The sequence below is a fragment of the Marmota monax genome, unplaced genomic scaffold (genome assembly GCF_021218885.2).
Source record: "Marmota monax isolate L192 unplaced genomic scaffold, Marmota_monax_Labrador192_F-V1.1 WCK01_AAM20220418_F8-fsc00056, whole genome shotgun sequence".
In the NCBI taxonomy this organism is placed as follows: domain Eukaryota; kingdom Metazoa; phylum Chordata; class Mammalia; order Rodentia; family Sciuridae; genus Marmota; species Marmota monax.
Genome location: NW_026695212.1, coordinates 4018860 through 4033807, shown reverse-complemented (window position 1 = coordinate 4033807; position 14948 = coordinate 4018860). Strand labels below are relative to the sequence as shown.

The 14948-nt window shown below is 39.4% G+C and overlaps 1 protein-coding gene across 2 annotated transcripts in view; it reads left to right on the top strand.

The window, feature by feature from the left end:
* Positions 1–214: 214 nt before the first annotated feature.
* Positions 215–14948, top strand: part of Grip1 (glutamate receptor interacting protein 1) — a 645398-nt gene continuing 630664 nt past the window's right edge. The window contains exon 1 of one of the 2 annotated variants that reach the window (XM_058574656.1): positions 215–959. In XM_058574656.1, coding sequence (XP_058430639.1) covers positions 902–959 — 58 coding nt within the window. In that variant the 5' untranslated portion in view covers positions 215–901. The remainder of the gene's footprint in view (positions 960–14948) is intronic. The other variant, XM_046430647.2, reaches the window with a different exon arrangement.

Below are 14948 nucleotides of genomic sequence, written 5' to 3'. Positions count from 1 at the left end.
TTCCCTCAGTTGAGGGTGAAGTTAGCGATTCCGTAGCTGCAAGTCTCAACTTGGGGGAGGGGGCGACAGCCAGGGCGGGGGTAGAGCGGCGAGGAGGAGGGACTAGAGGGAAGGACACTGCCCCCTACTTCATCGAGGTCGTCGCTTAAGCCGGTGGAGCTGCCAGTAGGGTTTGGGAGGGAGGCCGAGGTCGGGAGGGAGTGGCGGCCGCGGTGGGGCGGCTTGGGCTCCGCACCCGCGGCTGGGTGCCAGGCTCCGTACCTGGCGGGCCGGGCGCGCCCCGCAGGCCGGCCGCCCCGGGCGCGGAGGGTGTGAGCGCGCGCGCCCCCTCCGTGCCCGCTCAGCCTCGCGCGCGTCCCGGGGGAGGCTCCGCCGAGAGGCGCCGGGGGAGCCCGCAGCCTCAGTCCTGCCGCCGGCGGAGCTTTGTGCGGCATCGGCGGCTCCGAGTCCCACCTGCTGGCTGCTGAGAGACTAGGAAGGGGAAGAAGAAGAGGAGGAGGGGAAAGAGGCGGCGGCGCCAGCTCTCTCCTGCTGCCGGCGCCCACCTCTCGGGGGTTCCGCAGTCCCCAGCTCACGGCCTGCACCGGCCCCCCGCCCCCGGCCCGGCCCGGCCTCCCGGCCACACCGCGGCAGCCGCTGCTGCAGCCCCCCAACCCTGCCCGGCGCGGCCCAGCCCGGCCGCCACCGCCACCGCCACCTCTAGCCCCGGCGAGTTTGAGGCGAGCGCTGGGCGCGCGGCGCCGCCTCGATGTGCCTGGGAGCCGCCTTGGCGCCCCAGCCCCGCTGAACAGCCCCCTCTCGCAGCGGCCGGCCCGAGAGGGCCAGCGAGGAGACGCGGCCAGCTCCAGAGAAAGAGCGAGAGAGAGAACGAGCCCGATCGCGAGCGCAGGGAGCAGACACCATGCCGGGCTGGAAGAAGAATATCCCCATCTGCTTGCAGGCGGAAGAGCAGGAGAGAGGTGAGTGAGGCGACCGGGCCGGGGAAGGCTAGGCTGGGGGTCCCGGTCAGGGGCCGCCCCCAGTGCCTTCCTGTCCCCCGGCTACTCCAGACCGGTCCACGGCCGATCGGGGAGGGGCGCCGCGCCCTCTGGGGCCGCGGGCGAAGCCAGGTGGCGTCTTGCGAACTCTGAGAGGTTTTTCGGGGGGTGGGGGGTGGCGGGAGAGGGGGAAAGGAATGGTGCTGCAGAGGGAACTTTTTACTTAGGGAAAGATTTTCTGGCGAGGATGTGGGGGAAACTCCTGTTTCTCCAGGGCCGGCTTGCACGTGGAGCCCCGAGCGGCTGTCTGTGGGGTGGGTGCTGGGGATGATGGTGGGGTGGGGGGAATATTGCACTGCTTTAAGTGACTTTTCAAACTTTCCTCCTCCTCTTGCGGACGCCTTCATGGTGTCCCAGCCTCTGGCGGGGCTACGATGGTGTTGCCAAGCGCAAAGTTGCTGGGCATTCGTAAAGGAGGAGGAGGGGGCAGAGTATGGGGGAGTGAAGGGGGCGCTACAAAAGGTTTCTGGAGGGGGAGGGGAAGTAGGAGAAGACTGTTCCCTGGCTGAGGGTCTGGGGCTGGAATGACTGCTGGGGAGATGAGTTATGCCTCAGCGCAGTCCCCGCTGTCAAGTTAATACCGCAGGACTGCGGGCTTTTCATAATTACTGTCTATTTTCTTTATAAAAGGCGGCTCTCTGTGCCAGGTGGCTTACAGACCTTTTGTGCTTCAGCCTGATAAGTGTACTGGGCACGATGCTATTAAGTGACTTGTGGAGAGGAAAGTTGAGGGCCTTTTGCACATTGAACGCTGGGTTCTGTTGAGGTCATTTTATGGTGTTTGGATCGTGCATAGGTTGGCCAGAAGTTCAGCTTGGTAACCTGGATATGATGTACTGTGTGCACCAGAATTTCCTATACAGGCCTCCTGGGGCTAGGGTGTGTGTGTGTGTGTGTGTGTGGTGTCTCTGCTAGCTTCCAGAGGGACCCTGACTGTCAAGGTTCATCAGGTTTAGTCCCCTGCTCCTTCTACCTCAGGCTGTCCTGAGTTTGAGGAAAATGTTTTAGAATTGACGGGATTTTCAGGATGTAGGTTCTGCATGGGTTGTGGCAAACAGTTGGTGCTGGAGGTTAAATGGTGCTGCAGGGATGGGTGGGTGGGTGAGGAAAGTGGGGAACCAATCTGGTGTGTAAAGGCAGAGTTTTCAAGGAAACCTAATCCTGGCAGCTTGATGAGCTGGTATGGACACTGGCTTGGTTACTGAGCACGCCAATAGTTTTGGGCTTTTGAAATAATGCTTACTACATAAGAACAAATGTACAATTTCCAGTTTTTCTCTAGGTGGCACAACCTGTCTTTGGTTTACATCCTGTTTAATGACTCAGGGAATTTATCCCTTTTAAACCACTTCCTTATTAGATTTGTGCATTCATTTTCCAGCACACTTTCTGACAGGTGACCTTATGTTTACCCACTCAAAAGGCACCCCTGCTGTAGAAATGCTTCTGCTTCTCTCTTTAGTAAATCATATCTTAAAAGTAGCATGTAGCAGTACCAATAATTTACAACCAGGTAAAAGCACTAAATGAAAGCATTCTGTCAAGCATGGAGTGTCTGTACTATCAACTAAATGTCACAATGCACTTGACGTTCAATGTATCCATTTGATAAAAAAAGAAATCAAATTACAGTGCTGCCAACAAGTTTTATCAGAATGCTGAAGTGGGTAGATTTTTGGATTGTGACAAAATGTACTTGTATGTCTTTTAGAAATATACCGTAACTTTGAAAGATGATCACCTAATCTGCTTGGTGGAGATAAGACCGAAATTCCTCCAGAACATAAAAATCTGAGTCACAAATTGGGCTGCCTTAGCTTGTCCAGTAGGAGGAAATGGAATGTTTGTTAACTTGGTGTCTTTTTTCACTTTAAAGGTTATTTATTTCTTGCTCATATTATAAGATACTTTTCCAAACAATTAGTATTAGGAGGAGGGGCTGTGATTTTTTTTTCTTTTTCTTTAAGGTTCTGTTTTATTGGGGCTGGGGTTGTGGTTCAGTGGTAGAGCGCTCGCCTAGCACGTTCGAGGACCTGGGTTCGATCCTTGGCACCACATAATAATAAATAAAATAAAAGTAAAAAAAGGTTCTGTTTTATTGAGAATACACAAATAGATGTTTTTGTTTCTTTAAAATTTTTCTGTCCACCTAGTATGTGTGTTTGTGTTTCTCTCTCTGTGTGTGTGTGTGTGTGTGTGTGTGTGTGTTTAAACAAACTGAGATGCCCACATGACTTTTTATGCATCTGTCAGAGGACACTGTTTGAGCTTGTCTGATCCTTTTTGAAGAATTCTATTGTAGAGTGTTGAGCAATATTTTCTATTTGCATTTGAAGTCTGATTTTGTAGGGATTTTTCCCTTGGATCTTAAAATATTAACATTTAGGCAGTGTTGAATTATGTTCTTTTAAAACAGAAACAGAAGATTAATTTGTCAGGTCATTCAGGAAAATAATGAACATGGAACAAATACTTTTTAGATTTTGTTGGGGGATACCATTGACCAAAGAAAAAAAGAAAAAGAAAAAGAAAAATAGAGATACTGAGGAATGAGACTAAACAAATTATATTTTTATGTTTTGTGCATGAATTTATAACAATGAATCCCACTATTATGTATAATTATAATGTATCAATAAAAATATGCAGAAAGGCCAATTTATATTGCTATTAAATTCTAAGGTTGGTTGTGCTTATATAACCACTGCTCTTTCTATGTATTCTCCCCAACCCCAGTTTTCATCTAGACATTCTAAAATCTATTATGGAGACTACTCTAGCATAACCTTATATATATATGTATATATATATATATATATATATATATATATATATATATATATATATATAATCTGTTTGAATTATAGCACAAATTAATACAAGATGTTAGCTTCCTAAAATACCACATATATGAACAAGTCTATATCTTAGCATTATTCTCTTTTAAAATGCTAGTTTTGATTCAAAGGCTGAGTGAACATGCTTTCTTGGTATTATTACAAACAAAAAGAGGTTTAAATGAGCTATATAATTTCATGTCGTACCTGCATGCCATTCCAAATGGGTTCATTCTGAAGGCCTCTGTCTGGATGATTCTGAATGAACTATTGCTATTGCATGCAATGTTAAGCCTGAGAAACTGTAACATATGGGTTATTGTAGCAAATACAGTCATTTTCAAAATGCCATGTTAAGATTCACCCATGTAGAGTGACATAGTATTAAAATTCAGGACACATTTTTCTGTCCTACCCCCGATTTTCTGCTTGTGCTCCTAAACCCAATCCATTCAGAGGCTATCAAATATACTTTTAGGTAAATGGTTTGGGAGAAATGATTCTCAAAAGTGTTCTATTTAATATCCCTTTCAATCAAATTAAATTAAGCAATTTATTGGTTGTTTTACATCTGCATATTAGCTGATGATGTGCTATAAGAATATAGTTGTTGAGTAAAATCTTAGTAAAAAAGAATAGGTTCATCTGTAATTAACAGTGCCTTTCTTTTGCTTTGTAACTTCTCTTCTAATTTGTGTGTCTCCTCTTAGTAAATGTTTATTGTGGCTTAATAATATGTAGTTAGGCTATGAAATCAAGCTGGTTAGGAAGATTATCATTTATCTCTGCAAACATTCTAGCTAGTTTCGGGGGAATATAAAAATATTAAGTGGTATTTTTCTTATTTTTAAATTGTATCTATAATTACAATATATGAATATTATCTAATTATAAAGATATGATAAATGCGTTTCACATCAGCATATCCAGGGGAAAACATATGCATTTTTGAAGTTCTCCACACCTTGCCTTTTTGTTTTTCTCATAAGTTTTGGGGGTCTACAAGTGAACTTGAGAAGTCCCTTTGAATTTTTGTTGTAGGAATTATTTTGTCTGTTTTTTTGCTTGTATTTTGGATCTCTTTAGATATAAATAATGAGCTTTTTATAAAATATCTATGAGAAAGCACAGGGGGCTTAAAAAGTGTGCCTGTACTACACCCTTGGTTTGTTTCAATTTCTACATTACAAGATCTGATGATCCTACCCGACAAACTATTTAATAAAAAGTCCAATTTGAAATTTGAGTTTTGATTGGGAAATGCTATGGGGAAAAGAGAAGAAATCACACACACCTAAATGTTTTACATGAATTATTTGGTACAATTATTTGGTACCCACATGCCTGTAAGGGTTGTAAGGTAAGTATTATTAGATCCCTGTCTGAGGCTCAGAATCAATAAATTTGCTTAATGTTACAAAGTCAAGATTAGGGAATCAGTTTCTCAAGAGATAATTTGAAAAAGAAACTAAGTTACAATCTAAGAGTAAATTTGTTGAATTTTAAAATTTAACATTATAACATTTACTTTTTTTCTCTTGGAGTTTTAATGCTACCACAAAATCTTTCATTAAGGATTCATCAGAAGCTGGGTGCAATGGCACATACCTATAATCCTAGCAACTCCAGAGGCTGAGGCAGGATGATTGCAAGTTTGAGGTCAGCCTTAGCAACTTAATGAGAGATCCTGTCTCAAAATAAAATAAAATAAGATGAAATAATGGGCTGGGTACCTAACTTGGTGTGCAAGTGCCCCTGTGCTAAATCCCCAGTACCTACCCATTCCTCACCAATTCATCAGAAAAGGTTTGGTTTAGTTACGTATATTGGGAAAACACTTCTAAGGTATACTTTGGGCATTTGAAAAGTTGACTTTGTAAGATTGGTATATTAACTTCAACAATAAGAATAGAAACTTCAACATAATTTTAAGTATAATTATCTGATTGAACTTAATGTAACTCATCTAAGTGAATGAATTTTTCCACTAAGGAATTGGCATGGTTATATAGTATTTCTTCTTTTAAAACAGTATTCACCGTAAAGGGAAGAATTGGGTGTTGTTTCTTCATGGGTAAAGGACTGTGTTGTCAGTAGCCATTGTGCATTTGCTCTGTTGCCAATGTTTTATTTAATTAAAGCCATATATTTGAACTTTCCTGGCTACCAGTTGTCAATCAAATGGGCTTCAGAATTGCTTTCTTCTGCAGCAAACTGATAGGGTTCTTTTCTAAAGAAAAAGAAATATCCACTCATATTAGTAAAGGAAATTGAGAATTGAATACCATGGGTTTTAAGTTTATATTAGATGTTGCATGATAGGGGACTGTTTAAAGCATTTAAGATTTGATTTATTTTTAGTTAAGTTACAATAGTAGTAATATAAAATAAAAAGGTAATAGCAATATAACATGTCTAACAGAGAGCATTATTCCAATGCAAAGTCAAAAACCTGTAGTTCTGATTTCTCTTTTAAGTCTACTTCTTTTTAAATTGAAAAGTTTTCTAAATATAAATTTTAAAACGTATTGATACAAATTTCCTTATTCAAAAAGCCTAGTGGAGCTGGGGAGTGTAGTCAGCCTAACAAGCTGGAGGCCATGGGCTCAATTCCCAGCACTGCAAAAGAAGCCTAGTTTGGCCATGTTCGCGGTTAAAGGGGAGCTCTCAGTCTTATGGGAAAGTTAATCTTGTCTAAATATATCTACCAATTAAAATGCACCTGATGTAATTTCTTATCATCCTTCATTTCAACAGTGATTAAACTTTAAGCATCAAATGAGGAATGTGGAAAAGATATGGTTTGTATCCTAGAGAGATTTCTTAGCCTGGGCATGGTGACTGATAACAAAAAATTTGAAGTCAAACAGCATTGAGTTTAAATCCACTCTAGCATTTATTAGCTCTGTGGCCTTTTAACTTCTTAAAGCCTTTTTGTTCTCTTAAGATAAGGACAAGTAACATCTCTCTCATGTGAGGATTAAGTGAAATTAACAAATGTGAAGGAATTCATAATAATATTTTTATATAGTTAGAGCTCAGTAATGGCAACTCTTATTATCATCAAATTAAGATATTCGTAAGTTTAACACCTTGGTTTATTCTGATGATGAAATGATAAGAGTTTTGTTTTTTGCAAACTTCATAAGCTAGCAGGAAAAATAAAAAAGCATTTTGTGAAAAGGTACACTGAAACATAGACTTTTCTGAGACCAAGTTCTTTGATATATTCGAAGAGCCTAACTCTCTTAGAGAAGAAGCTCCATTGTGGAAAGAAAAGCACCCAAGGCCATACTTCATACCCTTAGCAAATGTTTATTGAGCACCACCTGCCATAATGGATGCTGGGGATGCAAAAATGATGGTTTCCATTTTCAGGGAGATGATTAAGTATAGCTATAGAGTCATGGCATGACAGATGGCTGTAGTGTAGCCTCTGTACTCTTGTGCAGAGCAGTGTTAAGAAAGCAGAGAGGAGGGACTGATTATGCTGAGGGTGGGTGGGGAGAAAGAAGGTTCTGAAGACAGCTATCAGAAGGGGTGGCAAGAGGAAGTGTTAAAAGACTTGAAAAGAGGGCTGGGGTGAGGCATTGGGTTTGATCCTTAGCACCACAAATAAATAAATAAATAAATAAATAAAATAAAAGTTCTGTGTCTACCTACAACTAAAAAAAAAAAAAAAAAAAAGACTTGAAGGGAAAAGAAGGGAAAGCCTTGGAGGCCTTGGTGCAGACTTGTGGAAATGTATTTCAGGTGAAGGACATGCTGTGTTCTAAAGCATTGTGAAATGAGATATTCCATAGGCCACTACTGATTTCTTAAGGGCCTGAAGTATAGAAAATGAACATGCATATGGAGTATAGACTGTGAGTATTCATTTCTCCCATGAGTGGGTAAACTGGGTGGGAGAACATGAGACTTGGAGGTATGGATTCAGAAGGACTTCAAATATTAGATTAGAGCTCAGAGTGCAGGAGATGAGGAGTTAATTGAAGGATTTTCAATGGAGGAGTAACAAAATGAATTGTCTTCTTGTAAAGATCACCTTGGCAACATGGAGGAGGAAAGATTTTAAAAGCAGAGAGACTTGGATGAGTGGGGGTCAAATAGATGACTGTAGCCCTTTTATAGACATGCAGAGATACACAGGAAAGGGATTTGGTGAGCAGTCATTTAGGAAATATAGAGGGTTAGTTCTCCAGTTCAGGTACTAATTAAAGTATTGTCTCCAGACTCAATATCTTGATACAGAGTCTGGTATCTTTTCTACCATATAGTGCTTTTTTTTTTTTTTTTTAAGTTATACATTCCCACCCTCAATCTGTGTAGGGGAAAGAGTAAACATAATTTGGTATAATAATGAAAAAATAAAGGACTACTAGAATGGTTGGTTACCAGCATATGTCAATGTTAGCTTGTTGTGCATGCACTATCTTTTTTCTTTTAAAACTAATGGAATTTAAGTGATTTTTTAAACTTAAAGAGAAAAATGGTAGTAATTATTGTATAGAACTGTCTTTTCTCTTGGTAGAATTGGGTAATATTTTAAAAATTATTTTTCTGAAAACAATAAAGACTGTGTCAATGGGTTCAATATACTTCTTTCACCAGACTCGGAGTCAGAAAATAGGGGTTAAGTTCTTTTCAGCCATTTTCCTGGCTATTTGGCCTAAGCATAAATAGCCCCTCTTAATTTTGTTTTTTTTTTTTCATTTGCAAAGGGAGGATGATTCTTGGCATACTGATCTCCTGGGATTATGTTAAGAGGTGAAAGCCATTCTTGCTACATTGCTATATAAAGCTATTATTGCTACATTGCTATATTACAAAGGTGAGAAGTTGGCAAAAGACTAAGGGTCTTAAAGTACATTATTCTATTAGTGTGCCATCTCTGGATGAAGGTATTATTTGCATAACTTTTGTTATGCAAAAATTTTGGAAATTTTCATTAAAAAGTTAGCCTTTCAAAATGAAGTTCAATTATGTGCTTTCCCCATTGGATTTTTATACATAACGTTAGTAACAAAATCACAAAACTCATTTATAACAAAATAATACAAAGGGATGCAACTAAGTTACAGTGCATACAATGTTGCCCAGTTGCTTTCTACTGCAGCCTCATTCCTGGCTGTGGATGGAAAAGTCCTGCTCAATGCTGAGTGGACTTTGACTCTTTCTGTTTCTGATTCTCTCCATCACAGCCTTCTGACCTCAACACAGTATCCAAAAGACCATTATTTTTCAAATTGAAATCATGTTTGGAACATTTTTGGAGAGAAAAATTCTTGCAGATCTCTACTGCCAACTTCATTTATTTTTATTATGCTACTTAAATATATACTAACATAAAACTAGGTATGAATTCCTGATGCTTACAGTGCTTACACAACCACAAAAGCCAAACACATTTTAAAAAATGTAATAAAACAATACTACCCCCAAATCAATAACACCTAAGTTGGCAACATTAATTTCATGTGACTTGATATTATTTTCCTGAAACTAAATTCCCTGTTGCATTGTGAATATTGTACTTGCTGTTATATAAGGTAATGTTACCATTTTTTCCTAGTTGAACTCATATGGAAAGTTGGTTGGTTTTAAACAGCCTGCTGTTACTTAGTCTTTCCTGGGCATGAACACGTTATGCATGTATGAAGTCTTCCATCTCATTATTCTACTTGGCACCGTTGCTATCCTAAATATGAAATCCAATATTAGTAATGAATTTGATGGCAGATTTAGGCTACATGTGTGTCTATATTTGTTCTTCATAAACAATTTATGGTGAGGGACTATTTTTCCCCATTTAGTCACAGGCTGATATGTGGTTCTACAGCATGGTGCATTCTGTGGAACTTACACATTTAAGTTTGACCACGTCTGCTCCTGCCTCTGCCCCATTCGTTGGGACAAGTACACCAATCACAGACTCAGATGTGGCCATGTCAGATTGCCATAGAAAATTCTAATTCTCATTTTTACCTACTTGTTGAGCCATGCACAGGTAATAAAAAGTTCATTGACCACACTTTGAATAGTACTGGTTTAGAACAGGCTTACATATTTGGGATTGGAGAGAAGGGTTTAGAAGATGGGTGTATGTGTGTAAACATTTACATATTCCTTTTAAGATATACAAGTGAAACATTTTCTATAGCTGCTTTACTTTGCCATTAAACTCCTATTCCCACCAAAAATGGAAAACATCTGATCTTGCCAATTAAGAGCACATTTAGTCTGCAGTTTTAAAACTCTTTTAGTGTTTCTAATTTCTCAAGAGTTTTCCCTTCCCTCATTCCCAAGGTGGTGTTTGTATGAAGGGAGAAGCTTCGTATCCTGGTGGCACTGGGCGAAAGGCATTTTATTCATTGTGTGACCCTCACTGTGTCCACTGCTCTGGACTTGGCATTCTTGGTGACTGGGCATTGTGCCCTTGTATCCACGGAAATTAGACTGTTCCCATTTGGTCTTTTGGATGTCATTCTGGCAGCTGATTTGGACTTCCTGGACCTCACTGTTGTGTCTGCTTGTGAGATACTTGTAGTTGGTGACCTTCCACCCAGACCTTTTTAGGTCCTAGTCCTATCATCATTTCTGTCTCCTTCCTGGGAGCCAGAGAATGCTTTTCTGTTTTTCCTGAATTATAGTGGAATTTGTGGGATCTTTGGAGGCATCCTGGCTTCCCCAGTTTGAAGCACCTTCTGTGAATATCACCACTCTGTTAGTCCAGTGCATGTGGGATGCTGCATGGGCCAAATTGGAGACCTTCATGCTAGATGATAGAGCAATTGGCCAAAGTCTTCTCCAGTGCCCTCAGAGCCTCACAGGAGTTAGCTTCCCCCCCCCCCCTTTTGCACTTGTTAAACAATTTTGAATCCCATAGGGCATCCTTTACCTGCTCTTTTGTCCACTTCCCCTTCTGCTGTCCTGGATATCCACAGTAGCTTAAGGGACTTGAAAATATCAACTAGAGGGGACAGGGATTAGAGGCATAAATGAATGGTAAGAAGGGAGAAAGAGTCCTGTTCTATGCCAGGTGGGCACTTCTCCCTAAGATCCAAATATCAGGGAAGTAAGAAATAGATATGGAGGTCAAACAGCCCAGAGGTGACATGGCTTGAAGCCGGCAAATAATTTTGATTAATACCTTCTACTAGTATAAATTTTTCTCACTTAATAGCAGAAGCTAGAAATTTGCCCTTTATTTCATCAGCAAACATGTGAACATGAGAAATGGCATATTTATTCTCATAGTTGGTAGTGTAATTGCAATGTGCTTTTTCTAATAGATATTGATGTATTTTAAAGACTTGCTTTTAATTTTGAGTAAAGATGCTTAGATCACTAGATATATTCAAGACTTCTTGTATGAATTGATAGAATTAATAAATCTCTTCTTTTTAGTGTTCAAGTGTTAATTTATTTTATTTTCACAGCTGTTGAATACAGCAGACAATATGAAAATCTTACACACAGTTTGACAGTATAAATTACTAGAATTTGTGTCTTTTTTGGTATAGTTCATTATTTGAGAAACAGGTAATGAATGTAGTTTTCACCTGTTGGTACATTTAAAAAATAGCAGTAAAATAGTAGAAAATAACAGCTAAACTTTCAGATGATGTTTTAGATAATTATTTATTTATTCTGGTATGTAATCTGTGAATACCTTCTCTCTTTGGTATCTTTTGATGTCTAGTATTTATATCACCTATTACTGATATCGAAACTTCCATTTAGAAAGACTGACATGAATGCCCTAATCTCATCATAAAACCAAAATTATTTACTCATAAGGATTTCTACATTGCATTCTTTAGAAGTGTCAGGATTATTGACTACAAGAGACTGGCATTTAAAATTAGATTTATCAGATGAATTCAAATGTTTCTTTTCAAATGTGTAATTTCAAAAAGAATGTACAGAGTACATTTTCATTAAATGAAACCTTGAACAAGGCCATATAAATTTAGCTCCTTTGTTACTATTTCACATTTTCACCCTATAATTTTAGTTATGAGAATGAAAATTTGCCAGGCTAGAATCAGGCACCTACAGTCCTACAGCTGCTGAGAAGGAATCTCATCTGGCTTTGTTAGTGAGTATGAATTCTGATAGACATATGAGAGTCCTATCACAAAAGGGTTGCCCTGTTTTCTTTTTTATGATGATTATGTTGTTGTTGTTGTGTTTTTTGGTTTTGTTTTTTTTTTTTTGCGTACCAACAATCTTATAAAGTTATTGAATATAATCTTGGTGCTACATTTATGGTTATATTTACTTAAACTTCTACCCTCCTAGACCCTAATAATTCTCCTGAAAAAAGAAGGAAGGGCAATGTATTAGTCTGCTCAGGCTGCTGTAACAAAATAAAATAAACTTCGGGGCTTAAACAATAAGTTTATTTTCTTATCATTATGGAGACTAGAAGTTTATTATCTAGATGCCAGCATAATTGATTTCTGGTCCTATCCTTTGCTTGTAGATGGCTGTCTTCTTGCTGTGTGCCCACATTAATTTTCCTTGAGTTGGGGGGAGACCAATCATAAGCTGTCTAGACTTTAAAAAAAATTTTTTTAGTTGTAGATAGAAAAAATATCTTTATTTATTTATTTTTTATGTGGTGCTGAGGATTGAACCCAATGCCTCACTTGTGCAAGGCAAGCGCTCTACCACTGAGCTACAGCCCCAGCCCTAGATTCTTTTTTATGAGGACACTGATCCCATTGCATCTGGACCCTGCCCTTGAAATTTGATTTAGCCTTCATTACTTTCTTAGGGGCCTCATCTCTCAATACAACCACAGTGTGCTGCTGGTAGAGTTGTGGTGAGTTAGTGCATACCTATGAATTCGGGGAGAACACAAATATTCAATCCATAATAAACACAAACAGAAGATTATTTAATGGTTTTTGAACAAAGTTTTTATTTGTTCTTTTTAGGTATACATGATAGTAGAATGTATTTTAATATATTATATATACATGGAGTATAACTTCCCATTCTTGTGTTTGAACATGATGTGGAGTTACACTGGTTATGTATTCATATATGAACATAGGAAAGTTATGTTCAATTCATTCTACTCTCTTGCCTATTCCCATACACCTTCTCTTTCCCCACTACCTCCTATCCAGTCCAGTGAACTTCCATCCCCACTCCCCATTGTAAGTCAGCATATGCATATCAGAGAGAATATTTGGTCTTTGGTTTTGGGGGAGTGGCTTATTTCACTTCCCTTGTGTATATATACCACATTTTGTTATCTATTAATCTGTTGAAGGGCACCTAGTTTGGTTCCACAGCTTAGCTATTGTGAATTGAGCTGCTATAGACATTGCTGTGGCTGCATCACAATAGTATGCTGATTTTACCTTTGTATATATGCTAAGGAGTGGGATAACTGGGTCAAATGGTGGTTTCATTAAAAGTTTTCTGAGGAATCTTCAGACTGCTTTCCAGAGTAGTTGCACCAATTTCCAGTCCCACCACCAATATATGAGTGTACCTTTCCCCCCATATCCTCATAAACATTTATTGTTACTTGTATTCTTCATAATTGCCATTCTGACTGGAGTGAAATGAAATTTCAGTGTAGTTTTAATTTGCGTTTCTCTAATCGCTAGTGAGGGTGAACAGTTTTTTTCATATATTTGTTGATTGATTGTGTATCTTCTTCTGTGAAGTATCTGTTCAGTTCCTTTGCCCATTTATTGATTGGGTTAATGTATGCATGTGTGTGTGTGTGTGTGTCAACTTTTTTGAGTTCTTCATATCTCCTGTAGATTAATGCTCTATATTAGGTGCAGGTGTCAAAGATTTTCTCCCATTCTGTAGGCTCTCTCTTTACGTTCTTGATTGTTTTCTTTGCTGTGAAAAGCTGTTTTGTTTGATACTATCCCATTTATTGATTCTTGATTTTACTTCTAGCTCTTTAGGAGTCTTGTTGAGGAATTTGGTTCCTAAGCCAACATGATGGAAATTTGGGCCTGCTTTTTTTTCTAGCAGGTGCGGGGACTTTGATCTAATGCCGAGGTCCTTGATCCATTTTGAGTTGAGTTTTGTGCAGGGTGAGAGATATGGGTTTTCAATTTGCTATATATGTATTTTCTGTTTTCCCAGCACCATTTTTTAAAGAGGCTATTTTTTTCTCCATTGTATATTTTTGGTGTCTTTGTCTAGTATGAGATAACTGTTTTGTGTGGGTTTGTCCCTAAGTCTTCTATTCTGTACCATTAAGTTTCATGTAGTTTTGGTGCTAATGCAATCCATTTGTTACTGTAACTCTGTAGTATAATTTAAGGTCTGGTGTTGTAGTGTGTCCTCCTTCACTTTTCTCACTAAGGATTGATTTACCTATTCTGGGCCTCTTATTTTTCCAAATGAACTTCATGACTGCTCTTTCTATTTCTCTGAGGAATGTCAATAATATTCCTGTTAATTTCATCTTTCAGTGTTTGAAAACTACTCCTTTTGAACAAAAGAAAAATACGCTGGTTTTAAAATATGAGCTCTAATTTTTTTATTTGTGGTTTTCCTATTGAGTGCCTATTGTCCTCTCCACTTGGATCTAAGCAGACTTGTGGCTGCTTTAACTAATAGAGTGCTCTAAAAATGATGTCGTGACATCTGAGACTCGGATGCAAAAGTTGATGCAGCTCCCCCCTTACTAGCTGGAAACTTGTGCTTGGAACTCTGAGCCACCATATGGCATATAGTACTTCCTGAAGCCATCATCCTGTGAAGAAAGCAGTTCACATGAAGAGGCTGTGTGTAGCTGCCCTTGTTGGCAACTCTGGTCTCCTAGTATCTTCACCATAGGTACCAAGTAGGGAAGTAAATGAAACTTCAGATGATTCCAACCCCCAGTTGTTGAGTTACCCAAGGCTTTAGGTTTTCTTAGTTGATGTGCTAGATATCATGGAATAGATAGAAGCCACTTTCACTGTATCCTAGATGAATTCCTGACCTACAGAATCTCCAAAATTGTTCTTAAAGGCAGCTAAGGCTTTATCTATTCTGGGCCTATTCTAGATACTTTTAAAGGGTCTCCAAGGTCAAAACTTTCTCC